This window comes from Melanotaenia boesemani, chromosome 8, assembly GCF_017639745.1.
Source record: "Melanotaenia boesemani isolate fMelBoe1 chromosome 8, fMelBoe1.pri, whole genome shotgun sequence".
Lineage (NCBI taxonomy): Eukaryota > Metazoa > Chordata > Actinopteri > Atheriniformes > Melanotaeniidae > Melanotaenia > Melanotaenia boesemani.
In genome coordinates this window covers 27,120,298-27,146,714 of record NC_055689.1, presented here as the reverse complement: position 1 = coordinate 27,146,714, position 26,417 = coordinate 27,120,298, and the positions used below count along the sequence as shown (strand labels likewise).

The 26,417-nt window shown below is 37.0% G+C and overlaps 2 protein-coding genes across 2 annotated transcripts in view; one reads left to right on the top strand and one right to left on the bottom strand.

Moving 5' to 3' along the window:
- tesk2 (testis associated actin remodelling kinase 2) overlaps window positions 1–21,242 on the bottom strand; it is a 29,823-nt gene extending 8,581 nt beyond the window's left edge. Inside the window, 9 exon segments of the mRNA XM_041993205.1 lie at window positions 1,324–1,406; window positions 2,682–2,702; window positions 2,704–2,779; window positions 2,781–2,827; window positions 7,290–7,338; window positions 10,395–10,516; window positions 16,057–16,176; window positions 16,786–17,224; window positions 20,862–21,242. Of these exon segments, the coding sequence (XP_041849139.1) occupies window positions 1,324–1,406; window positions 2,682–2,702; window positions 2,704–2,779; window positions 2,781–2,827; window positions 7,290–7,338; window positions 10,395–10,516; window positions 16,057–16,176; window positions 16,786–16,902 (635 nt within the window). The 5' untranslated portion in view covers window positions 16,903–17,224; window positions 20,862–21,242.
- A 1,653-nt stretch (window positions 21,243–22,895) lies between these two features.
- LOC121644923 (zinc finger protein 202) lies at window positions 22,896–26,215 on the top strand. Its single transcript, XM_041993181.1, has 2 exons — window positions 22,896–23,341; window positions 24,649–26,215. The coding sequence occupies exons 1-2, from the start codon at window positions 23,029–23,031 to the stop codon at window positions 25,539–25,541; spliced, it is 1,206 nt and encodes a 401-aa protein (XP_041849115.1). The 5' UTR covers window positions 22,896–23,028; the 3' UTR covers window positions 25,542–26,215.
- The last annotated feature ends 202 nt before the right edge of the window (window positions 26,216–26,417 follow it).

The following is a 26,417-nucleotide window of genomic DNA, read 5'->3' as shown; positions in this document are numbered from 1 at the left end:
GCTGCAGTCTTGCAATCATATGCAAAATGTTTACACACAGCCAAGCACAAGTCAACGTGATTATGAAGCTTATTATGTAATTTTGTAAACTCTACTTCTGTAGAAATTGCAGAAGACAGAAAACATCTCTCTCTTCTTTGTGCTACTGCAGAATTAAAAAGTTAAACCCTGTGCTGATAAGATCCTGCTGTTATCAACACTGAAGCAGAGACTTTGAGCTGTAGAGTTGGCTGTTAATGTTTTGTTTGACCTGTGTGTTAATAAATAACCCCATGCCTGGTGTGAGAAGGAAAAAAGAAAAATATGCTTAAATGAGTTTGCTGTAAAAGTCAAATTTAAAAAAAAATAATAATGAAAGATGATATAGACACAGAGAGAAATAAGAACTGTGTTGTCTGACATATTCTGAGGGTAATCATAATATATCTGTTTCACTGCAAACAAAGCACATGGCACAGTCATGCATATTACTCAAGTAGAGGCAAATACTTGTATTCACTGCACCAAAAATCACCAGTGTCTTACTGATGAAGTCTGAAAATTTGCTTTGGAAAAGTATGAAAAAGGGGGAAGAATAAACATCTAAACAAGCATCAATAGTTTTATTGAAAAAAAAAACAAACATATATATATAAATGTTATATTAATAATAATAATAATAAGAGGAAATTAGGCTCTATTAGGCTGTATTTCTATATTTTAGGCTTTATATTTCAGCACCCGGGGAGAAGTTGGGAGGTTAAGGGCCTTGCTCAGGGACCCACAGTGGTCGATCTCTGTTGCCAGCCTAGAGACTTAAACCCTGGTCCTCCAGATCTACGCCCTCCTCTTTAACCACTAGGCTACCACTCCCCTCTTGTCTCTCTCGCCACTGACAACATAAGAACCCTGACCTTCTGTTAAGAGTCACCTGTTTGATATTCAGCCAACTGTTCTGACTGGTTTTATGACTTGTACTCTTTCTTTTTCTTCAGCCTACATACATGTAGGCTGATGGGTTTCAAAGCTTTTTCTCTGTAAAGCCCACAGTGTGAGGATGAGGAAAAGACGTGACTCAAACATAATAAATGCATGATTAATAACAAAAAGAACTGAGTTGAATAGCTTTGGATGGCAATTTCATCAAATTCTAAAAAGTACAGCTGGTCTCCTTATATCACACCTCATAGGTAATATGAGTCAGTATGACTCAAATAACACCGCAGGAGCAAAAAAGTGAGCCTCCAAAAGGTTTCTTTTTAAACAATGGGTGTTATTCCATTACCAATGAAGAGAAAGGTCAGGGTATTTTATGTAAAACAGTGTTCAATGTAATCTCCTCACAGATTGGTGGGGATCTTTTCTGCCAGGCCGAAGTCTCCCACCACTGCTGTGTAGCCGTTGTCTTCACATTTGATCAAGCAGTTCTGTGAAAACAGAAAACCATAAACGCAGGTGGTTACTTGAGGAAGTTGCAACACAGAGGGATTAAAAATTACAAAGCATTTTGTGGCTTTGCATCATCAGCTAAACCTGTACTTCCTATTAAATTCACTATTACAAAACAGTACATTATATTACAAGTTGAGACTCTTCCTCTTCAGCCTAAACAGAAGGGCTTGTAGATGTTCATTTACCATTTACTGGAAACTGTAATCCATAAAGCAGAATAAGCAGCTGTGAAATATTCTGCACATTCCTCTGTAAACTAACGGCAGCATACCATGGTGATAGTCACTCATCTGAACTAAACGTTCATGTTCCATGTAGTCACAGTTTATTTATACATTATACAGCCAGTCCAGCTGATATAGCTTCATGATACATGAATCCAGCACATAACTAGAATCTTATCATTACTTCTTTCCAAGTTTTGAGTTCTTAGTTATGAGTGTATGCCCAAAAAAAAAAAAAAAAGAGCTGTGTACTGCAGTATAATTTCTCTAACACCTGCACCATACCTATTCTCATCGTACAGGAAGTTCAAGAAAATAAACATTTTATTGATTTTAGGAACTGAAATATCTGTGATGAACTGCGAGAGCTGAGAATACATTACTAAATCCTCAGAGACAACTACAAAAGAAGAGTCTTTGGGTCTGTTTGTCTTTCTGTCTCTTACAGTAAAAGAAAAAAATAGAGAATTTGTTTATTTATTCAGCTTACAGGAAAGAATAATGATTTCACAGCAGTGTCCCTGTATCCTCACAGTGCCAACAACGAGCGCTGGGTCAATTTAGAAGAATTAAATGCTGCTTGGTGCAGGTTATTACATAACAAGTGACAGAGTTTCTTTACAGGGGAGATTAGCAGGTTTGGTAATTGAGTTAATTATCCGAAATAGACTTAGCATTTTAACAGTACTTTGTTATCTCATCTAACACTTACAGTTAACATCTAGTAAAGTCTTGTGAAAAGATTATTTAAGTATCCAATAAATAGAAAAAGCGGCAAAATAATAAACTATAAGCTACTTAAATCAGTCAAAATTTTAAATCTTTGCGACAGAACAGAGGAAACCCATAATGCATTCAAACAAAGAGGTGACATATTTCCTCTTAGGTCAAAAATGGTTTTCTTCTTCTTTTCAATTAAATTTACAAGAGGAGTCCTACATTCTTCTATCTGAGGAAAGTGTAAGACAGGTGAAGCTACTTTTAGTGAGAGTTGCTCTTCGTCATGACCAATTAGCCTTAGCTAACCTTGGAGGTGAGGTCCCGGTGGGAATATGCCTTTGGAGTGCAAGTAGGCCACGCCGCTGGCGATATCACAGGCTAATTTTACTCTGGCGGGCCACTCAGGTGTTTGTCACATCTAAAAGCTGCTCCAAGTTTCCACCATTAATGTACTAAAAAAAAGAGAGAGAGAGAAATATAAACAAAACATTTTACACAAGTTTGGCAGACAAGCACGGCAGCAGATATGTTCATATTCAAAGAAGGCTTAACATAGAAGAGTTAACAGTTGAGAGTTCGTATAATTTTACTGGCTTCAGATTCAGATTCCTCAAATTCAAAGACAATCTGTTAAACAAAAACTGATCATTGACTATGTTATGTGCTTGAGCCAGAACCTCCATTTTAATAAAACCATTGAATAGCTGGTTTCAGTAAACTGGTCTATGAAAAATAGCAAATACAAAGACCTGATCAAACTAAGGACGGTAACAACTGATGAACTCAGAGTGGATTACTGATTGGCTGGCTGTTTTGACTGACCTGTCGGCTTGGTGGGTTGATGTACTGACAAACCAAAGGAAAAAAGAATCCAGGATGCAGTATGATCATCAGGATGATGAAGCAGCTACTTTTCTCATGCATTAATTTAGGATTGTCTGGCAACCATATGTGCAGGAAAGACAAAGCAGCCGGGTAACTCAGTGGGTTTTAAAGCATCAACGGTCGATTAATCTGGCACCTCTGATCCTGAAGACCTTGCCTATACATCTTACTGGCATGCAAACACACTGACACACTAATCTCGTGTCACATATCATGAAGAAGAGTAGTTAACTACCGAGAGGTGACACAGGGTAAAGAGGTAGTGTGGCTTAGCTCTGGTTACTGGTATGACTGATGAGCACAGCATTAGACCAAAGAGTGGGTTGATGATAGGAAGGGGTTTCCACTTCCTCATGTTTTTGAATAAATTGGGCTTGGGGTCAGATTACTGCCCATTTTTAAGCAATCTGATTCCTGCTTAGCAACAACAAATTCAATAATTTTCCCCAAATGTTTGAATAATTCTTATTCTAGCTGAAAGCAAACAAATCATAGTCTTTCTAGAACATCTGAATGTCAAGTGTCTCTCACTGATGCTAAAATACTCTAAACAGATTTAAAGTAGCTGGGTTATTTAAAAACCCACACTGCTACCCAAGTTTAAGTCAAAGTGATGCAGCAAGATCAGGAAGTCAGTGTGGAAGGGTCACATGCAGAATGCAAAGAATGTAACTACAAGTTGGTAAGCATGCATATGAGGGTCACCGAGAAGTATTTGCATTCTTCTTTCTCTTTTGTACGTGTTTGTACAACATGCAGGAACCGTCGCTCTTCCCCCCGAGTAAGAGTTATTTTAATCAATCTCTTTGTTTAACCAACAGCCACTGCTTAGATTTAAGATTAGCAAGGTGTGCAAATCGGGTCATGTCACAGCTCTGTGACTTACAGTGGATCACAATACCCTTGACTACTTAAGTGCAACTAAATATTTCTATGCATCTCTGCAGGAGGACAACTTATGTCCCAGACCTGTAAATTGCATATCATTAGGTGCACAGAACAAATATTATACCAGTCACAAATTGAACTGATTCATGTAAACTTCATTCCTAAAAGGTTTGCACCGTCATGAAAAGTCATTATACATTTTGCTGAGTAATTAAAAGTTCATTATCTGTCAAAACATAGTGTGAGTTCATGTTATTGTTCTGACTTGACTCAGAACAGTCCAAGGACCTGTGAAGTAGAGGGGTCTTAGACAGCGAAGAGAAAAAAATATCTTAGAATCTCCGATCCCTTAACCCAGAAGAGTGAGTTTATGTGATTCAAGACATCAGAGGATTACGGTATTTGTCCTGCAAATTCTTCAGAAGCCACAGAGTTCAAACATCTGCATCTGCCTGGTTGGGGTTTACGGAGAAAGAAAGACAACAGAGAAAAACTACACGGAGATATTTAAAACTCAGATAAAACACATTTTACTGTCACACTGATAGAATACACAGCTGACAGAAAAACTGTGCCTGATTCAAATTGTAATTCACAAGGTTTAGCAGGGGACTGAACATCCTGTATTTAGTAAAAGTGGAAATAAAATCATGTTCAAAAGAGCCTCTTAGTCAGGCACGGCATTTTTTTTCCTGGAATTGGCTTTATCCTGTTTTATGGAGTTACTGATATACCACCGTAATCTTCGGCTCAGCACATGTTGGAGCTGTGTAAGAGCCTCATCATGACTGCGCACAATCCAGAGGGTAGAGAAAATACGAAACAAATGCCAGGTCATAAATGTTCTGGATGTTGCGTCGCTTCCCTGTCTGTGTTTCAGGTTTAAATCCTGAAAGGAATCAAACAAAGACTCCTTGTTTGCTGCTGAGAGCTGCTTCAAACAGCAGAATAATCCTGCATGGGTCATGACCATTAGTCCTGATTTTTACTACAGTAGTGTATGCTATAGGGTGCAGAACAAGGCATGATGTTCAAGATAATTCTACTTTTTCAAGAGTCTTCCAAAGATACTTCTCATGTATAAATGTTAATCAGCATGTCATGTACATACTCTATCATCTAACTAAAAAACCTGGTGTTGGGGTGTGGAAATATGCCTGTTTGAGGCTTTGTCAAGCAGCACTAAACTGTTAAGACTTAATGATACAGGGACAATGCAGTCTGACATGAAGTCTGTCATCTTTTACATCTTATGCTAACTCGGTTTTTCTTAGCATTCAAAACATTTTATTTAAACATGATTCTTCACTTGTATGTCTTACAGTATCTGAATTTGCAGTGTGTGTGTGTGTGTTTTGAGCGTCAGTGAGTTTCTGGAGGTAACTTGGGGCCATGCAGTAGCTTTATTCCAAGTTTCCTATGTGTGCGGTGTCATAGTAGGGGTCAGGTAACAAAACACCCTGAGCCTGCTACCAGCACAGTACACTCAGTACAGTTTTGATACTGACACAACAGGATCCGTTTACGCTGCTGCTGGGAAACAAAACCTAACACAGTGTCAGTGTATGTAGATTCATGTTGTTTTAGAATATTACTTTTATAGAGTGTAAACTTAAGGTCTTTTCTAGTATGAAATGGCAGAAAACTGCTGTCGTCTTTGCAGAGGCTCCAAGTATTGTATAGTTAAATGAGGCACAGCAGCTTAGCTAAGAACATATGTGTAATCTTAGGAGAATCTTAAACATTGTTTGCCTCCTTGAGATTGAGATGAAGATATCTTGCTATAGTTACTTGCATTATACCTTTCAATAACACAATTTCTGTAGGTCATCATCATTAACTACTGCAGTGTTATCATTCTTGCATTAAACAAAACTGGTGGATCAACCCTTAAACCGCCTGTCTACTGTTCAGTCACCAAAATGAATCTTATTAAAAATTTGTGGAAATAATGCTGAATCACCTCTACTACTTGGTTGGATATGTAATTGCAAAAGTAAGTATTTGCTATCCCTTTACTGCTTTGACCATTTCCCTATTTTTACTATATTATTAGCTGTTGTTTCAATAATTATTTAAAACATTGATTCTTATTATTGCCCAAAGGAAAAGAAAAAAAAACATTTCCATCAAGCAGGTGAGAGCAACATAAAAAACCCACTACAGCTGCAAACCAACCATTTTGTTTTTTACCATCCGTGGATTTATTTTTAGTCATTTTGAAACTAAGTGAATAGAGAACCAATGATAAGTGTTATCTTGACAGAGTCAAAACTGCATAAAGTTTGTTATTTTTATTTTTTGTGTATATATTTATTTATCTGTTTGTTTGTTTGGGTTTTTATTTTGTCCAAGCAGCCAGAAATACACAATAAATTAGAAGCCGTTTCTAACATTTGATAAAACTTGTTGTTTTTAATGTGCTTAAAAATGTTTGGAAATCCTGTCCAGTGTGAGATAAGAAGAAAAACAAAAAGCAAGAAAAAAAAAAAAAAAGAAAGAAAATACAAACTTGGCAAGTGACAGAGGAGCAACAATTTTGGCTTTAACATGCAGGTTTAATTTACTCTGATGAAGGTCACATTTACACTTTTAATCTTTAATTTTTCTTTAAAAATCAAAAGAATTAGTCGCAATCTTCTGTATAAACTAATCGTTTATGTAGGAGCTATTATATCAGCTGCTTACCTTTGATGAATTAATGACTTATATAGAAATGATAAAACACAGTTTAAAAACATGGAGCAAATGTGCTGCTTCAAACATCACCACCTGTAACTCTAATGGTGAATGTCCTGATATTAAGCACCCTGGTAAATCTCATGTATCAAATTCTCCCTGGCTTGCTCTCTAACACTCAAGTACACAGTTAAGTGTTTTGCACACTTGAGGACATTCAGTTCTTTTGTTTTTCACAAATTACAGGCTTGTATGCACTGTGTTGTGTTCACAAATTGCATGATGTTCTCCTTAAATTAGCAGGAACATAAAGAACTGATGTGTAAAGGACCCATAAGAGCCAGAACATTATTACACCTCTATTCTGCTTTCATGAGCAGAGACATGACGATCTGAGGTACCATTAGCTTGTTCTGAAGCTTTAATGTGTGATAGCTTGTGTTTGTGTGTATTGTCTCATACCTCTGTCAAAGCATGAAGTTGCCCCTCATGGACACACACTCCCTTAAACCTAAGGAAAGACAAAAGTTATTATTAAGCAACTGAAAACCAGAATTTAAACCAGCAGATGTAAAAAGCCAATTTGTCAGAATTTGGCTGGAATTTAATCAACTAGAAAAGCTCACAGCTTTTCAGTTCTGCAGTGCTCAGGTCATATATTTACACACATCTGGCTGTGTGTAAACAGAGGAAGCAGGAAGAATAAATGGAAAAGAATTAACACTCAAGAGGGCAGACCAGACAAGTATCAGTGTGAGGGACACTACTGAGGGGACTTTCTGTTGACGAGAGGATAATAACAGCTCGGATGTTTCACCTGCATTCCTTTCATTTCTCCTTCTCCCTCGTCTCCATCTTGGTAATCAAACATAATTAAAAACTTATCTCTTCAGTCCTCTAGCACACTGCAACTAACAATAATGCTTAAAAATAAATAAAAAGAAATTAAAATAAATATGTAAATCCCCTAACCACAGTTAGCAAACTATTTTGTTGTGGGAAAATGCTTTATTTATCTTTCCTTTGAACTTTTGAGATAAATCTTTATAAAACATTAAGACTATGACAATGTGAAACAGCTTTAACACAGAGCAAACAAAATCCTTCAGCCAAGTGAGACAGGGTGTGTCTGCACAAGCATCATATTGACAAACTTTGTTCATGGGCTCATAACTGACCTCATAATTCTGAGGCAATGGAAAGGTCAACTTTGTAGGTTCTTGCTGGATTTGGCAAACAATGACCCCACAGTGGTGTTTGTTAACACAAAGACACACACAGTCCACAAGGCATGCTCAACAAAGATAGCATTGTAAAAGATTTGCACATGTGTGTGTAGGCACACACAAAGACATTTATGCATGTATGTGGCTGTTCAGTACACACTGAGCATGCACATACCCAGAAGCTCTAAGCACAATGGTTAGTGTTAGCTACAAAACAACAACCCTACTCTGGGCCTCCATGGTCAGTAAAACTGAAATAGCACAGATCTTAGTTTTCGTAGCTTTAAAGTTTAATCAAACTGAGGTCAAGTTCATTTGCATACGGCTTTACATAAAGTGAGCAAGTCCTTAGAGCAACATAAGACAAAATGAAAGACAAGAAAATCTAGAGCAGAACTTAAAAAAAATTGCAGAAAGTGCACTAAAAGTGAAGTAAGCTGTAAGGAATTAAAAACGAGCATAACATGAATTAAGCAAAGAACAGAGTTAGGAAGTGGATTACTCATTTAGATTCAAAACTTAGCTGAATGCAGATGCCTTCAAGATCAATAAATTTGCAGAATCATAGCCAGCTGCTTTCTCAGCCACCTACCAGGTTTATGTTAGTCAACCATCTAGAACCAGACAGTTGCTTAAAGTAGCATTATGTTTCCGACTTTAAAATTCTGTTTCTGACTTGTGCGTTTTGAAAGCACACTCATGTACATTTGTGGAGCCTTTGTTACCCAGCAACGCTCTGAGGATGAGAAACCACATTTCACAACTATTTTTTTCATCTGAGTGCATCACTACCAGCAGCATTTTTGCTTTACAGCAACGCATCACCACGCTTGCAACTGTACGTCAACACCACTGATCGCTTTGAACGTGCATTGTGGCTGATTCAGCAAAGAAACCCAAACATTATTAGAGGGAGAGAAAAAAAAAGATAAAAAAAGAAGTATAGAGGAAGAGATAAAACTAGTCACCTTTGGACTAGCTGAAGAGAGCTCAGAGAAGAGACGGATGCTGAATTTGCCATTGTAGGGGGCACCTCAATGACTAAATCTGCAAAGTTCAGTCATGGGCTTTAAGAAAAGAGTTCAGAAATTATCCAAAAAGGTTCTTTTAATCAACAGTGTGACCATACTGTTGTCAGTACACTTGTACATACTACCATGTATTCTGGACAACACTAATCCTGTCCTAACCTGGTCGTTTTAAGGGGTTACTAAAGGATGGACGGATCCATGATTAATCCAAAAGTTGTGCCAAATATTATACATCTTGAGATACAGTCTAGGACCCTCCACTCAACTGCGGTGCCTCTCACCAGAGAAGAAATATAAGACATTTTTGTTAAGTCCAGAACCAGGTCTGGTACTTGCATATATGATTAGCCTTTTGTGTTGGATGGGGCAGTTGGTCAGTTGCGCAGGTAAAAATGAAGCACTTTAATGAGACTAACTGTGCAAGCTCTGTGCTTAAGCACTTATATAAGCAAGTTTAAGCTGGTCAAGACGACAAGCAGAGGTATCAAGTATGTTGTGGTAGTCAACTATGTGAGCCCAAAGTCAGAGTCTATAAAATGTGATACAGAAGAAACACACCCACACACACACACCAACATGTCTGATAAGTTTTAAGGGGCTTTCATGGTACAATACTTTGCCAGGTTTAGGGTTAGGGTTTTGTCAGATCAATTGGTGACCAGATTATCTAAAATGCTGACATAATTGTTCATAGCCTCTGCCTTTTCCCTCATGACAGAAAAGGTCCTCCTTACTTTTCGCCTCCAGGCATCTGGCATTACTCTAACAGGAGCTGGCAGTTTAGAAAATCCATTGTTAATAGGCTCTGTGTTTGACACAGTTTCTAGTCGACTCCAAAGGAAGCAGGTCACAAGCACAGACTGAGCAACTGCAAGAACTCGAGGTAGAAGTAAAGGGGGCAGCAGACAGGACAAGAAAACACATGTATGACCAAACTGGCAGATGTAGGGGAAATCATTGTTGCAATGTGCAATGTCATGTGTGGAAGCAATGAAAAAATTCTCTAGATTTGATATAACTTGTTAAATCATTACAAAAAGTCAGCTCCTTACAATGTGGATAATTACACTTTTAAATCAGCTGATGTTACATCATAATACAGTAATCAGCTAAATCAACAACGTGAAAAATCATCACATTATTTTGCTTTATAAGCAGCATTAACAATTTTCAAGTTGGCCCACTGTTGTACATCTCCTTAAGAGCCATTTTCATTTTAAAACTGCATTAATTAACTGCATTAATTGGCAGAAAAGTTTTTTACCAACCACTTTGGATACGGTAAACGAGTCAGTTATTTAGCTACCAACCTCAGTATGTTCGGATGGCAAAGCCTGTTCATTAGCTGGACCTCTCTCAACATGTTAGCTCTGTTGCTGCTGAGTTTGTTCATCTTCAAAGCCATAACCTGGTCTGAAGCTCGATGACGTACCTGTAGTAACAAATAAAATAAGATTATTTAATGTGCAAAACACAATCAAAAATATACTAATATCTGGGATATATTTACATTCTGATGGCCTGCACAATTAAAGCTGCAAAAAAGCTTCAGATGAAAACATATGAATTGTTTTCTGCTTTGTATGTGGATGAAGTCTTGATAAGAACACAGCAAAACTTTTCTGTAATTAGAACTTATTAAAATAACCAACGCATGTAGCGAGAACACACAGGAAGCAGAAAAGGAAGGTAGCACATAAAGAGAAGTGAAATGAGGTCAGTCACTGCTGACCAGCCATGACAAAGTGCATGAGCCAATTCAGAATTCAAAATCAATTTTGTATTATTGTGCATTTGGATTTTAGCCCCATCTCAGTGTTAGATCGCTATGGCATCGCCACCCATCCCTCTACGGTTGACTGGATCCTATCCGAACATGCTTTAGAGAGATCATGGCATTGTACAACTCAGTCTGGCTGACACTTAGAACAGTAGACATGTATGTGGTTTCCCATACAAATGAATCTGCACAACGAAAAAAGAAAGAAAAACAAATGGGTCATAACTTATACAAGACTGTGATGATAAATAATAAACATTTTGGGACATTTAATCTAACTTTTAAAGTGAATAAAAATATCTTCCTCATTTCCTTACTGTTAGAGGCCACATTGCTTGGCCACTTAATAAACTCTATCACACATATCACAAGTCTCTGAAATAGTAAGGAAACTCACCACAAGTTTCAGAGAAACCATAACACAGTACATTAACCCACAATGACCTGGTGCAAGAGCTGCATTTTTTACCCTATAAAGGAACAAGTTGCACTTTAAAACCGGATTTTAATTTTTACAGAAAATAAACATGAGGGACAAGTCAGTAGTTTACAATATGACAGCTGAAGGTCCACCCTTTCAAATGGTTTAATTGAATGTTTCTGGCTTCTTCAGTGGCTGAAAAATTAAAAACTTTTTGTTGTTTTGTTTTAAATTCCCCAGAAAAACCTCTCAAGTCATAGAAAGCTGTTTCAAATAAAGCCTTTGGTCTGAAGGGGTTAATTACCAAGAATCTTAGTTCTTTTAAATACATCCATGCATGCAAGCAAATAGGAAATATCAACCTGAAAACCACTGAAGGGAGCACACCAAATGACTGAGCTGCTGCAGAGACACACTTCTTTCTACCAATATGTGGTAACTCATTTCCTGCCAGCTGAAACATATTAAGATCCAAATGCAAATTTTTATTGAGCAGGGCAGAATTGATCCCTTTGTATTAAAAAGGCTTCAGATAAGAAGTTAAATCATTAAAAGTCTCATATATACATGCAAAACAAAGCTCCACAGTGTCACATTAGCTTGACAGCTAAGCTCTTGTTTATGCAAATGAAAATTCAACATGCAAATCAACACAACAGGGTGTATCATACCTCATAAGAAAAGATGAGAGGATTTATTGCTACTAATAGGATTCCTTTCTTAGGTAAATGCATCTTTAAGTGGATAGTAATTACGGCACTGACATACAGAGTTAAACAGACTGTCATATTGACAACAATGTCCAGGTTCATGCATGTAACAATGGCTCTTATTATCTTCCTTTAACACAGCCACGGAGAAACAATGGATAGGTGGCATCGTTTACAGCTGAATTGACAGCTGGGAAAAAGTCAAAATAGAATGCAGAAGCATCACTGAAAATGAGTCACTTAAATTTATAAATGGACAGTACTGCCATTATAATTCAGTTTTAGCATTTGGAGATGAGGCGCAGGATCATCACTATTGTCTATATGATCACAAGGATCATGGATTTACATTCAGATAATCAGATTTTTGTCTCTACTTCTCTGTTCATCTCATATGCAAAGACACAAAAATCTCTCTGTTTGAGTTCAAAGGAGGGGCCTGGCTATAAGAGGCGACAGTCTCCACCACAGGACAGCAGAAACAACAGATGGCCACTCCTCTGAGGGCCTCCTCCCCCACATCCGTCTATCCTCCTTCAACCCCCAATTCCTCACTCTTCACATCCCCCATCTGCATGTGTTCCTGATCCCCCTCTTTCTCCTCCATGCTGCGGACTCAAAGTGTCATGCCCAGTACGAATTATTCCCTGCAATAGTAGTAGCATCTTTCTCTGATGTTTCACCCACCTTTGCATAATTCCCTCTCAGATGGAGCCCATTTTTCCCCAACCCCAAAACCAAAGTGAACCAATTTCTAAATCACCCTCTTTTCCACAACCTCCTCTTCATCTCCTCTGAAGTCCTTGTTTTTGCCATCTTTTGTACTCAGTGGACACCTAAAACCTCCCCTCAACCCTCATTTTCATTTCCTTCAACAGTCTTCCCACCCAAACACTCCACCTTTTGAGGTTTCCCCCCATTTCCTCCTCCTTGTAGCCTCAGCTTCTATCGCCATTATTTTCACCAGTTTTCATTCCTATAATGACTTCAAGCTTTTCAACAGTAAACTGTCCTCCCCCTATTTTCATATTCTACAATGTCAACATGCTGATTCATCCTCCAAGGAATAAATGCATTACTTACAGGAATTTCCCACGAGGAAGAGGAAGCACCTACATTTAAAGGTAGAATTGTATCATTTAAACTAGAGATTGTGAATTTAAAATCGGACTAAGCCCAATTTATGTAATCAAATATTTAGACCAAGAAAGAAAGCAGGGTATAATACGCTGCTGTAAAAATACATGGCCATTTTAGTATCGTAATAACTTAACTTACATCAATACGTTTCCATTATAGACAATTAAAGATGTGCTTATCATTGGTTACAGTAAATGGTCCTATTAAGATTTCATTTTACACCCCCGCACAGAGTAAGGCTTCGTTTGTTTCACTCACTCACAATTGCCATCAATGTAGAATATTTAAAAACACCCATTAAAACCATAAGTTAGAGTTAAATTGTGCCACTCTATGGCTCACAAGACGTGCTCTCTTTTTCATACAGTGTTTTTACATAGGTCTATTAACAAGGTGTTTTTGATAGCTGGTGTACTACATGAAAATATATTCAGAAGAATGAAGACAATCAATTGATTTGCCTTCCCTACTAATAAGCACATCACTGCAACACAATAGGTTTTAGAGGACATCATCATATCAGCCCATCATCAAGACACAACAGAAAATGAAAGTCAAACCAATCCATTAAACTACTGGAAAGCTCATGTCATATGGACTTCCAGGAATTCAAAAATACAAAGACCAACAAGAAAAATGGAAACTGTTGTAATTAATATGTAAATAAAGCTAAACTAAAACAAATCTAAGCCCTTATCTAACTTTATCAGACTAGTTCCCCATATCTGTAAGAGATTAAACTCTTTTAGACTATTGTCAACTTTGGTTTGCATGTTAACCCTTCACAGAACAAAAGGTAAGTCTTGCAAGCATACTATGGTTTACAGTAAATATACACACACAAATTTCTCAATGAACACCAAAAATGTATGTGTACCAACACAAAAGTCACACAAAAAAATCCAGCTCTGTCAGGCAAAAATCATTTAATTTCTTTCCTTTAAAAGCGTCTTTCAATAAAGTTAAAGCTAAACTAATGATACCAAATGCGCTTGTGTGACCTTTGGTCACATGCCTGGAGGGGTGGGGGTGCTTAAGTGATGTTTAACACGACCTAAAAATGTCAAAGCAAGACTAGTTAGTGGATAACTATAATAAGTCTTTGACCCAAGCATATCAACTTGACAAGATCCAATCAAATGGAAAATTATTTTAGGTCACACCCCAAATGTAATCACTTGTTCCTTTATTCCACTTCTGACATTTCCTTAAAATTTAACCAAAATCTATCCATAACTTTTGGAGTTGTGTTACTAACAGAAAGTCAGACAAACACCGCCGAGAACATAATGAAAAAAATGAACAGAAGCAGCAGAATGAATGTAGAATAAGCTGTGGCTATGCTCCAACAAATGAATGAGGAAGACTCAGATAGGGGAAAAATGATCAGCTTCTCTTATTAGAATCGGAACAGGTTTAGACATTCTTGACAAGTTACTGAGGCAGTATTTGTTTTGAGCAGCAACTAGAAGATGGCCTGCTGTGGTGTTTTATAACATTTTGGACATCGCTGCACTGAATGCAGGGGTGGACTGGGACAAAAAGAAAAAAAAATAAATAAATGAACGGCCTAGACTGACCCATATATGTTGATGCATGGTAACACCACTAATCTTTGAGCTCCTTTAGATGTAAATATAAACCATGCAACTCCTTAAAGTCATTAAAAATATGCGGCAAGTTAGCAGGAATGAGTGAGTAGACATTTTAAATACTCCCAAAAAGTGTCATTTGTTAATTAAAAAAAAAATCTATACTCCAGCACATTGATAGATGTTAGAGCAGCATTCATCCTACTTTGTGTTTGATGGAGAACAAAAATAGACATGAGAAATGATGGATCAGATAAAAACCGTTCCTAATTAAAGTCTAGAAACAGTGTCTCTGTGGCTGCTGCTGCCTTTTCTCTTCTCTTATCTCAACCAGGTTTAACTAAAGATTGAATGGAGGTTTTTTTTTTATCCCAATGAAGCAGTCAGGTCCAGAATTGTTGGATTCTCTGGTAAAGAGACAAACAGCTGCATCAGTATTAACATCTGGACTTAAGTGTCGACTGAATAGATAAACAATCTTAAAAAAAAGTGTTTATTTCTGTATTGTCCATAAACACCTACACAGAAGCTGCCTGTAACACATTTTGACCCAAAAGGATTCGACTATCAGCCCACAACCCATAACAAATAGGCTGATAAAGAAAATCTGAAATTTGCTGACTCACTATTAATGTTGATGGATGATGGTTAGAAAATGTTTTCACTTTCATTAAGACGATTTAGTTCATAAAGACATTAAAGAGGTATCTGCTGTTTCCACAAGTGGACACAACCAGTTAAACAGGTAATAAAACAGCTGTTTAACTGCCGTGTTTTCATCACTTCATCATAACTTTGTAAACAGCTAGCATATTCACCACTAACTGAAAGTATGTTCACTGCTGATTTGCTTGTATGGATCAGATTTACTGGGTCTCTTTACTCGGAACATCAGTAGAGTGGAGGCAGTGCAGCTTTTATCTTTTTAATCACATAGTTTCTCCATGTCTTCTCTTTATTTCTACTCCTCAGGCCTGACATGTTGCTGCATCCATTAGCACACAGCCAAACAGGGCTTGAAGTCATTTTTATGCTACATCGACAGGGTGTCAAAATGACCCCCTCTGGCAGTTCTAGGGGGTATTGGAACACTGGCGATTCTACTGTAAAAAAAATTACTGGATCCAGGCAGTGATCCGGATCACCCCCAAAGTCGAGATGGTTCATCAAAATCCAACCATTATTTTTTGAGGTTTGCTGCTAACAAACAGACAGACAAACATACCTGCCAAAAACACAACCTCCACTAGGCAGAGGTAATAAGAAGCTATGGAAACAGAAGAAAAAAGATTGTGAACAAAAAGAAGGTAACATTTCATCTCCACCCACCTTGAAGACATCAGAGAAGAAACCAGAGCCAATCCACTCACAGGTAAAATCATCAAGGCGTGTGAGACATGAGAAGGCACTGATGAGGGCTTTGTAGGAGGATGGATACACCCTACCAATCTGGAAAAGACAAGAACCAACTGGTAACAACAGGACATAATTCAGTCTTAATCTAATAAAAACACTTGTTTAGGTAGTAAAATAAGATAAGACACATAAATCATGCTACCTTTAAGTGGTGTAAAGACTAAAAGACTAGATAGTTGATATGAAGTTTAATTAAGAGTAGCATACACAGATCTTGTCAGTGCTAACAGACACACACAGGGGCCTTTACTCAACATCTTATTTACTCATATAGCACAAACTCTCCAGGTCAATCAACATGTTTAATGACTGGCTCCAGTTTCAATAAAATTATCTTTTTTTTCCCCTCATATGATAACAAATAAATCCTTAAGTCTGGTTTCGGTGTCCAGATAATAAATGTAATCAAACTAACATGATGTTTGGTGTAAAGACACTAATTCACTTGTACTGAAATGTTCTTGTCTGTGTTTTACTCCCCTCCCTAACTTTTGAAGTGATGGTATGATCCCTTTCTTTCATTACACAAATGGTTACAGTCATTCAGTCTATTCATACCGTACCCTAAAAAAGTTTAAAGAGAAGCTTTTTCGCAACCAACACATTGACAGTATTTGACAGTGAAAAAAAACTAATACTGACCTGCGTAGGTGGACCCATCTCACAGTTTCCTAACCCTCCACTACCATCTTTGTCCTCACTGAAACGTTGAGGCCGTGTAGGGAACCCAGCAATAGAGTTGCGTTTATTCCGGTCCATGGTGATGTGAAAAAAGGTGATACCAGTGAGGGTAGTATGGGCCTTTTTCTGTGACGTACCCACATGACAAGAGGACTAGACTGTTTTAACAATGCCGTGAGTTTCACGGCAAAACAGTATGTATTAAGTTTGTCTCCTGGGAGAAAATGTATCACACACATAGACTTTAGTTTTGAATATTATTTAGGGCATCCCTGCTGATAAACCCTGGATATATCCGAGTGGTTTCTTGCTATTCCAGTTCCTCACTGCATATTACTGAGGAGCCCAGAATGATAAGAGCTTCACATGCCTGACAGAGGTAAGATGAGACCTTGGAGACCTGGAAAAAATAAGGAGAAAAGGAATGAATGGGCCTTTTGTTAGTTTTCCATTTTGATGTTCAAAGTATGGGTGGGAGCCACTGTTTATAAACTTTTCCATACACAGCAACAATAAATAGGAGGCATGTTATGCTGTAAAAAAATATGTATTCAGCAGCAACTGGAGCTGTAAACTGGGTCTGGCCTCAGGATTGACTAGACGAGCCACTTTTTCCTCAAAAGGCTCAAATGAAATGGCTGTAATAGGGGCCGATTGTCCAATTATGGGAGATTAGCCAAGGAATAGCTCAGGTCCTGGACCTTTCTGCCATCCAAAACAATGTCAGCAGGGTACAAAGGGGAACAGGAAAGGATGTCTGTGGCTTAAAAGTGTTTTTCAATCTTGTAAACAATGTGGCTTTCATATACAGGTATTTTAAGAATACTTCATGTCAAAGGGAAAGTTTTTCCATTTTTAAACAAACACTCAAAATAGACTGAAAAACATCCTTCTCCCATAATACTGAGCAGAAAATCTGCCATCATGTATTTAAGACATCTGTAAATTCTAGTATCTTAATTATAATTTAACAATTGAGGGTCTTACATATAGATAATAGATTAATCCATGAGTAAAAACAAAGCTGAGTGAGGAGTAATTATCTTTAGAAGTGTACAGCTCTTAAAATCCCCAAGGCCAGTTAAACAACACGTTCAACAGCAGCATTAATAATTTATTTACTTTTTTAAACTGAATGAACAAATCATTTGTTAGGGATTAGGGTGCATCACAACACATAACCATGTAAAAATAACATAATTATAAGACATTCATCAAAATTGTGCTCCTCTTCTCTGTAATAAATTTTTGCAAGAGAGAAATAAAAGCTCCCACTCGACCCAAACAAATGACCCAACAAACACTGGGACAGTGGTCGTCAACAAACAACCCAACAAAAGGATTTACACTGGTTCATTTTGGTTGTCTGGGGGTAACTAGGTGACTATAACTAATGAGCCCTATTTGCAGCAAATTCTGTGATGCTGATTGCTCATGTTTAACCTCAAACCATTTTAACTTGATTCACAAGTTTAGTAACATTTATATAAATCCCACAGCAGCCCCTCTCAGGTATGTCTCACACAGAAAAATTACACACCTTGGTTCATACTGTGGAAGATGCAGGAATTATTTATGGTCAATAATCTTTTAAGGACTATTTGCTGGAACACTGAGCCAAAACAATTGGGAAAGTAAAATGACTGCAAAATCACTGAAAATGAAATGAGAGCTATTTTGCTAATCACAAATCCTATAGGATTTTTTTCCAGACTTTGATTATTTATACATTTAAAGTTTATATCTATGAATGAATAAAAGGAGAGATGTAAAGAAGTTGTCTTGAGGTTTTGGAAACTGCAAGGAAAGGTCATTTTAAATAGCTTATTTAACAGTTTCTATACTTTTGAATTCCCCCTTTAGGTAACTTTGAAAGCAGAAAATTAAATATCAGTCTTGGGAGCAAATTTTTAAAAGAATGGGATCCTACAAACAGCAATGACACAACACTGTAAGAGTTACTGTAGACCAAAGTGATAGCTTCTGAGATCATCTCTAACCTAGCCTAACCTAACCTAATCTAATCACATCTTTAAAAGGAATTTCACCCACCTATTTCTTTTTTTCTACTATTATTTATTTTCTTTAACTAATGACACCTCATTTTATGCCTTGATGAAATGGTACAGCAGATATAAAAGTCCCTGTGCCAAGAAAAACACAAGCCACAAGTACCAGGCCTAAGCTTTCCTATCTATTTTCAGAAGGGTTTCCATCCAAGAACAAGAGCAGAGACACATCTATGTAGTATCTGAGTAGACGAGAATAGATCATCCAGAAGAATATAAACTCAGTGTTGATTCATAATAACTAACAACAGCTAGAAAGAGGTTGTGAGTTCACACACCCACATTAGTGGTAAAGTCAGCCCTTGTTGAGAAAGCACAAATTTCCCATACATGTTATCACCACATTTATATGCATTTCTTTAGGTATAGAATACTTCTAAAAAATTGATCATGTATGAGGTTAAAAACATATCTCAGTTCAGGATGCTTTACAGTTTAAAGAATAACACTAATAATTTTAATTTCCATAATTACTGAACTACTGCTTGAAAAAAAGAGAATACAATAATCACTCTAGGGATGGTCAACAATATCTTCAAATCACTGTAATTAGTTTATACATCTGTATGTCCACACTGACCAAAAATCGACATTGACAAGGACATGAGACCAAATATGCACTGGTTAATGTTTAAAAAGTATCTATTACTGTCAGAATAGGATAAATTAGGCGGTGAAAATGCTAAACTAGCATTTAGCATTTTCACTAATTTATCCTATTCTGTATATATATATATATATATATATATATATATAATAAAGCATTGTTTTATAAATTAATTATATTTAATAAAGCATTGTTTTATCTTAATTTAATCTTTATCACCAAATAGATTCGTTCATGAAAAGTTATGGGTGGAAAAGTTAAAAACTGCATATTTAATAAAGCCTAAACTAGTTGAAAAATATTGGCACATATACCTAACATTGGCAAATGTCCGCTTTCAGGCATCCATACTTCATTTTATAGAAAAAATAATATCAAACGCTACAGACATATAACTTTAATAAATATGACAAAAATCTACAAGAAATTTAGAGGAAAGTCTATTACAATGTTTGTTTCGCTGTTGCCTTTTCATTTAGAGGGTATCAATTTAAAACACCACACTAAACGGACTCTATGGGAAAGGGTGTTGCTTTCTTTTTCTTTCTTTTTGAGGGGTGGGGTACTGTAAAATATAGCCCTCTGCAACTCCAAAACAGATGGGGTACCACTAAAAGTAGCCTTAAGGAAGTGTTTTAACAGTGGTTTGGTAGCCTGCACACCATCCAGCTGTGTCCCAGTGGATTACAGACTAATAGAACATGTCAGCAATAGATCAAAAGTGATGTAATAATAATAGGGTGCAGCTAAGGATTTTAATGTCACTGCAAAGCAAAAGACATTAAAAAGGCATGTTGTATTCTGTACACATACATCGTAAATAAATATGTAAGAGCAAGCCTATTCTGTTTGAAAGCACATAGCGGTGGTCATTTCTGTTTATATGAAGTTCAGTGCTTTGCTAATCTGGCAGGTCATTCAATGACCATTTAAAGATCACAGCTCCAAGCTACAAAATTGGTAACACCAAGAATTTAAGGTCATGTTCATTAACAGTGAACATCACCCTCATATGTGACCACGATCTATTGGGGAAACCAATCATATAAAAAAAGGGAAACGTTTTTAAGTGACAAATCCATGGAGCATTTAATAAAGAACAAGAACAATAACATTAGAAGTATTCCACTACCTGGATGTTCTAAACAGCAAATTGATGTTCAATTGTAAAACAGCTTAATATAACAAAACAAAAACAATAAATATTAACTTGAGATACATTTATAAAGAACCCATAGCTGAGAAACTATGTGTAATTTGTCAGGAATGTGTCACACACTTCAAAGCAAAAAATGTAAACAAACCAGAGAAGCAACAGTCAGTATCAGACTGCACTCCAGTTAAAAGTTTAACTGACTCACCTGCTTTAATTTCACTGAGGACTTAACAAGAACAGTCCAAGCTGGGCTCTGTCTCTACCGAGAGGCATCTCCAGAAATCCACAGCTAACGCCAAAACAGCGCAGCTAGCTAAGTGACTAGCTGACGGCTAGTTTGTCAACAAAACTCGAGCGAAGCGAAGAGCTAACACGCATTAGCCAGAGATACTACAAACACGCACAAACAACAAGTTTGTCACTGAGACAGCTATAAAGTCCAAATCGCTACTGGATGAATTCTTAAATAGAAAATAACATCTTCTCTTTTCGTTGTGTCCACGAATAAACAAAGTGCGGTGTTTCTTTTCTGTACCGCCCGTGATGATATTTCAAACGATTGTTAGTGTTTGACAGCTCCGTCGTCCCTCCGCTCTCTCATACGGCAACTCCCATTGCCCCCCCCCCTCCTACATTTGATTGACACTTCTGTGAGCCAATGGGCGTGGCGCAGTCGTGCTCGTGCGAATGAAAATAGTTTTGATTAAATTAACTAAAAATACTATTACAAGTAACTATTTAGATGACAGTCAAGGGAAAATTTCCGTCCTTAAAAGTTTTCTTCCTAATATAATTTAAACTTTCAACATTTTCAACATTTATTGTACATTAATTTTCAAGTTCCATTTAATTTCTGTTAACATTTTTTCACGTTCCTCAAAATGACCTTATATCTATTATAGTCAAGTTTCCCAAGCTAATGCAACTGCAGACGTCACTGCTTTGAAACTTACTGGCCATTAATATTAAATATTTACATCTATATTGGGTAGATATATTTAAAACGAAATACAAAATATTTAGCTAATACGAAACACACACACACACACACACACACACACACACAAAGCAAACTGCCCAAAATGACATAGTAAATTATATGGGTCTCCATTAATTATCTATAAAGGCAGGCAATATGCCTAGCATCCCTTCACTCTCATGAAAATAGCCTCACCTGGTGGGCAAACAAAGGTAGCACTACTACTGTATATCAAATAGCCATCCATATGTTGTGTGGGTTTTACGAGTCATACCTGGTTTGGTTTGGTTTAAGTGACTTCTAGTGACAGGTTTTGTCATAAGAATTTTATATTTATGTAAAGAAATGACAGGTTTGATTGGGTGTTTGTGCAGGTTTATGGACTGAACTCTTAACCACTCCTTTTGTGTGTCCATAAGAGTGCAGGACCTGACTGTAACATCACATGACATTTGTCAACATTAAAAAGCATGATGTTTAAACTATATACTGCAGTCCTTACCACTTAATTCAAACTTAATTTACCCTATAGGCAATTTTAATTGATGAATGTTCAAATAATTTAATGTGCCATTTCAAAGAGGGGTGCCATACTGTTTTTGGTATGCCTTTACCCATTTATTTTTCTACTTAACCAAAGAGTGCATCCTGAGTCACTTAAAATATGTAGAGCCAAAGTAAACCTGGCTAGGGCCAAGGTTATCGCTTAATTTAGGTAAGTCCAACTGGACTCACAGCAGTCTGACTTCCACTTAATTAACTTAATTAACTTATGATGTCCCCTCCTGCTTGAATTCTTGCTTGTGTTGTTCTTACTCCTAGATGTAAGTTGCTTTGAAAAAACAAAGCATCTGCGAAATAGAACAGAATGTAGAACAGAAGTCATGTGAAAAGAAAATAGTTTGTAGTAATGTTCAAATGTTTAAAGTTTAAATGTGTAAATTCTAGCTTTGCTTTGCATTTTCTTTATTATTATTATTGTTATTATTATTATATGGCTATAAGGATAGATCGTCAACCTGTAATATATATATATATACATATATACACATATATATATATATTGGAACAGGAATTTTGGTTATTTTGTTCATTTCTTATTATTATTATTATTTTTAATCGGGGACCTAAAAATTTTACAAACCTAAAAGCAAACGCCACAAGATAACCTAGAAGAATTTAACCTACGCGAACCTCTAAGCTTAAAACGTCACATTTTCCACTTCAGACATTTTGGTCTATCAGTGGCTCCGTATTCCCTGTCACGTGATCATGACCGTTTCCTGTTACTATTGTATTGTTTTTCCACCCAAATCAACAGCTGTAATGTAAAGTACAACGGCTGCTGTTGTGTCATTTGTCCTCACATTCAATAGTCCGTTTAACGTTTGCCATGTCGCTACAGCCAGCAGAAACTCTGCTTCGGGGCAACATGGCCAGCTGTGTGGCTTTCCAGAGCAAGTTAACCTCCATCATGGAGATGCTAGCCAAAGCAGCCGTGGTGGAAATCAGCAAACTATGGGAGGACGGCTTCGCTGTAGTCCAGGTCGAGCTTCGCAGGAGAGAAAGCGAAATTGAAACACTGAACAGAAAGTTGATGTCGATGGAAAACGACCGGTTAACGGCTCTTTCTCAGGCTACAAACAAGTCCTCATCTTTTTCCAAGAGAGAGCATCAGAATAAGCTGCTGTCGCCCGCCGGTGATGGTAAGATAAGATTATCCAAAATACAAAATAGCTGCTATATTATACACCGTAGTTACCAGTATAAATTACAGCATTTTAACTGTTTCAGTGCACGGTAACTTAATATTACTTGTCAGTAATAGTAAGTTTCCTAATGACAATACATTTTTACTTTTTTCAACTGTGCTCAACTAGATCAAAATTGACCCTTTTTTTCAAACAGTTTCCATTTCTGGGTGTCCACGGGAAGAGTTAACTTGTCAACAAATTCATGCAAGAACACTGCAACTATCATCCTAAAGGCTCTTTCAGAAAGTGTTACCTTTTGTCAGATGAGACATTAAGGTGATGAAACTTTGGGGAGGCATGCTAGAGCTAACAGTTAAAGCTGTAGGCCATTACCCCCACTTAAGTGATTAATTTGCAGTTTTCTAGAGGAATCACAGGGTCTTTAAAATGTTAGAAGTTTTTAACAGCCTTCCATTTAGCTTATCCAATCCCAGGTTGCAACAGCTCTAAGCAGAACTGTACAGTCTCCCCCTCATAGTCCTCCAGCTCTTCCTGAAAGAAACAAGACGTGACCAGACGAAACAAGATTTTTCTGGCTTGTCTCCTGTCAGCATTTGCGTTTATTTCCTGTTGTATATGTCAGAATAGTTGGAGGCATCAAGGTGGCAACATCAGTGTAAAAATATTTAATACTGTACTATTTTTTAACAATCAATGATGCATTTATAATGCTGTCATAAGTGTAAGACAAGTGTTCGTCAAAGTTGGCAGCTTTATCTAGCTTTATTACATTGGGGTGCTCATAAATAAGGGACTGTTCTATAAACAGATGCTAAATAATGCTGACAATTAAAAAAAGCTGAAAAATACTGTCCAAAAACACTGAAAATAATAATGTGTAGTTACTGTGTGGATTTAATTAATGTTTCTACCTTAATTATAAATGTTTATAAAGAAAAAGATATTCTTGTTTCAGCTTGTGCATTGTGAAGATTTACTGAGTTTATCTGTCTAGTAGTAAATATATAGTTTATCTATATAGTATTATTTAAGTCAACAAAACTAGTGCTGCAGCTAGCAATTATTACAATTACTAATTCATTGGCTCATGACATTTTTAATAAATTATGTGTTGTCAAAAAAGAAAACACAAGGTAACATTCAGGCAGACCTTTATCAAAGTAGATGTGCATTATTAGTTGTTCAACTTAATTAACTATTATGTAACAGCTTCTGTATGTCATTAAAAAAATCATTGAAATATCTGGGTTTGGTTTGCAATTTGGTTGGAAAAAAATAAGCATGCTTTGTCCTTCCAGGGTCTTCTTCAAATTCAGACCAGAGCATCAGAGATAAGACAGAGACTTCAGCCAATAATGGCACACCACCACCTGCTCAGACAGAAGAAAAACAAAGCGAGCAAGTCAAATCTAACCGTTGTGAAGCTGAGGAAAAGGATGATGAGGATTTAATAGTCAAGCTGGAAGATGAGGATGACGTCCAGATTGTGGAGCAGGAAATGGACTCTGATCATGGCTGTAACACCGCAGCAGGTCATCACGAAATGGAACAGATTCAACAGCCCGATGAAGTTGTGCAAGAGCAGGAGAGCCAGCAGTGGTTGTCCATTTCAGCGGGAAGCAGTGACAGTGCCGACAACTCGGACTGCGTCTTTGAACCAAAGCAGTCGTCACAAAATCTGGACTCAGAAATCTTGCTCATTCAAAACGCTTTGGACATTTTGGATAATTCAGCAGAGGCGGCATATTCTGACAGGTTTGTGAGGGATGATGGAACAGTGCAAAGCACCTCAAGTAAATCCAGGGCCCCCGTGACATTTAGCCAGTCTCCGCCAAGTATACCTACAGAAGCAATAAACCACCCAGACAGAGAGATGTCCGTTAGATTCCTTTCAGAAAAACGACAAACTAAAAACATTTCAGCTTTTAACCCGGACAGCAGATTCTTTCTTTTAAATGATCCAGAGCTGCACAAAACAATGGTGAGTCGCCGCATTAAGGAGAAGTGGTACATCTGCCCGTTCTGCGGCAAAAGCTTCGATCGCATCAGCCACCTGGAGATTCACCAGCGAATTCACACAGGAGAGAAACCGTACACCTGCGACACATGCGGCAAGAGCTTTTCTCAGAGAAGTAACCTGCGCACTCATCAACGGACTCATAAAGAGGTTCTTACCCAGAATGCAGTTTGATTTAACAGACTTTAAAGATTGAAACATGTTACAAATATCACAGCATCATTTATGTTTAGATTAACTAACAAATTCTTGTTGTATTTCAATATTACAGAAAAATACTGTAGCACACTGATTTCACTGACCTTTTTGTTTTTAGAAAGTTTAATTTTGAAGTAGGTTGGGTTGTGGGAACTAAAATTGGTACTTCATCTCATCTGCATCTCTATATCCAGCAAGTCAAGGCATTTACAAAAAACGTTTTAAAACATTGACCCAAAAGACTTATTCAGACTAAGACTGATTTCAACATATTGTAAATAAGAAAAGACCTTGGTTTTAAACTTTTGGCACATTTTCTCTGCCAGTCTCTGGGTATGTTTGATGGAAAGCAATACTCTAACAAATCTTTAGACCTTACTCTAAGTAAGATACGGCCATGTAAACAGCATCCTTTAATCACCTTTACCCAAAAAAGGTTATATCCAGAGTAAAAATGATCTTTTATAAACATGCATACATCTGAAATGTTCTGCTGCAATCTGCTGGAATTTTTAAAGCTTTCTTCAAGACAGAGATGCTGCCAACTGCTTTTTAATGCAGTAAGAGCTGGAAAAAAAGAATATACCAACAAAAGATTTCCAATTTGGGGAAGAGTTATCAAACCCAGCTTCTATGTTTTGGATAATTTTCAAAAAAGGCAGATTACCAAGTAAACACCAAATCTTTCATGTATTATCCCATATAAAATATCGGACACTGTACTTTTAAAGAGATTTTTAGCTCATTTCGCTCTCAAAATCTAAAAAAAAAACAAAAAAAAAACAGGCACGTTTCTATTCTAAACATTGCTGCCTGTCAGAAATTATGTAATTCTGAGTTCCAACATAATAC

What these genes read in the sequence shown, in the direction of transcription:
- LOC121644923 (XM_041993181.1), top strand. Translation starts at nt 23,029, where the DNA reads ATGTCGCTACAGCCAGCAGAAACTCTGCTTCGGGGCAACATGGCCAGC. An exon ending in GCTGTCGCCCGCCGGTGATG is followed by an intron (nt 23,342 to 24,648) that starts GTAAGATAAGAT and finishes TTGTCCTTCCAG; the next exon opens with GGTCTTCTTCAAATTCAGAC.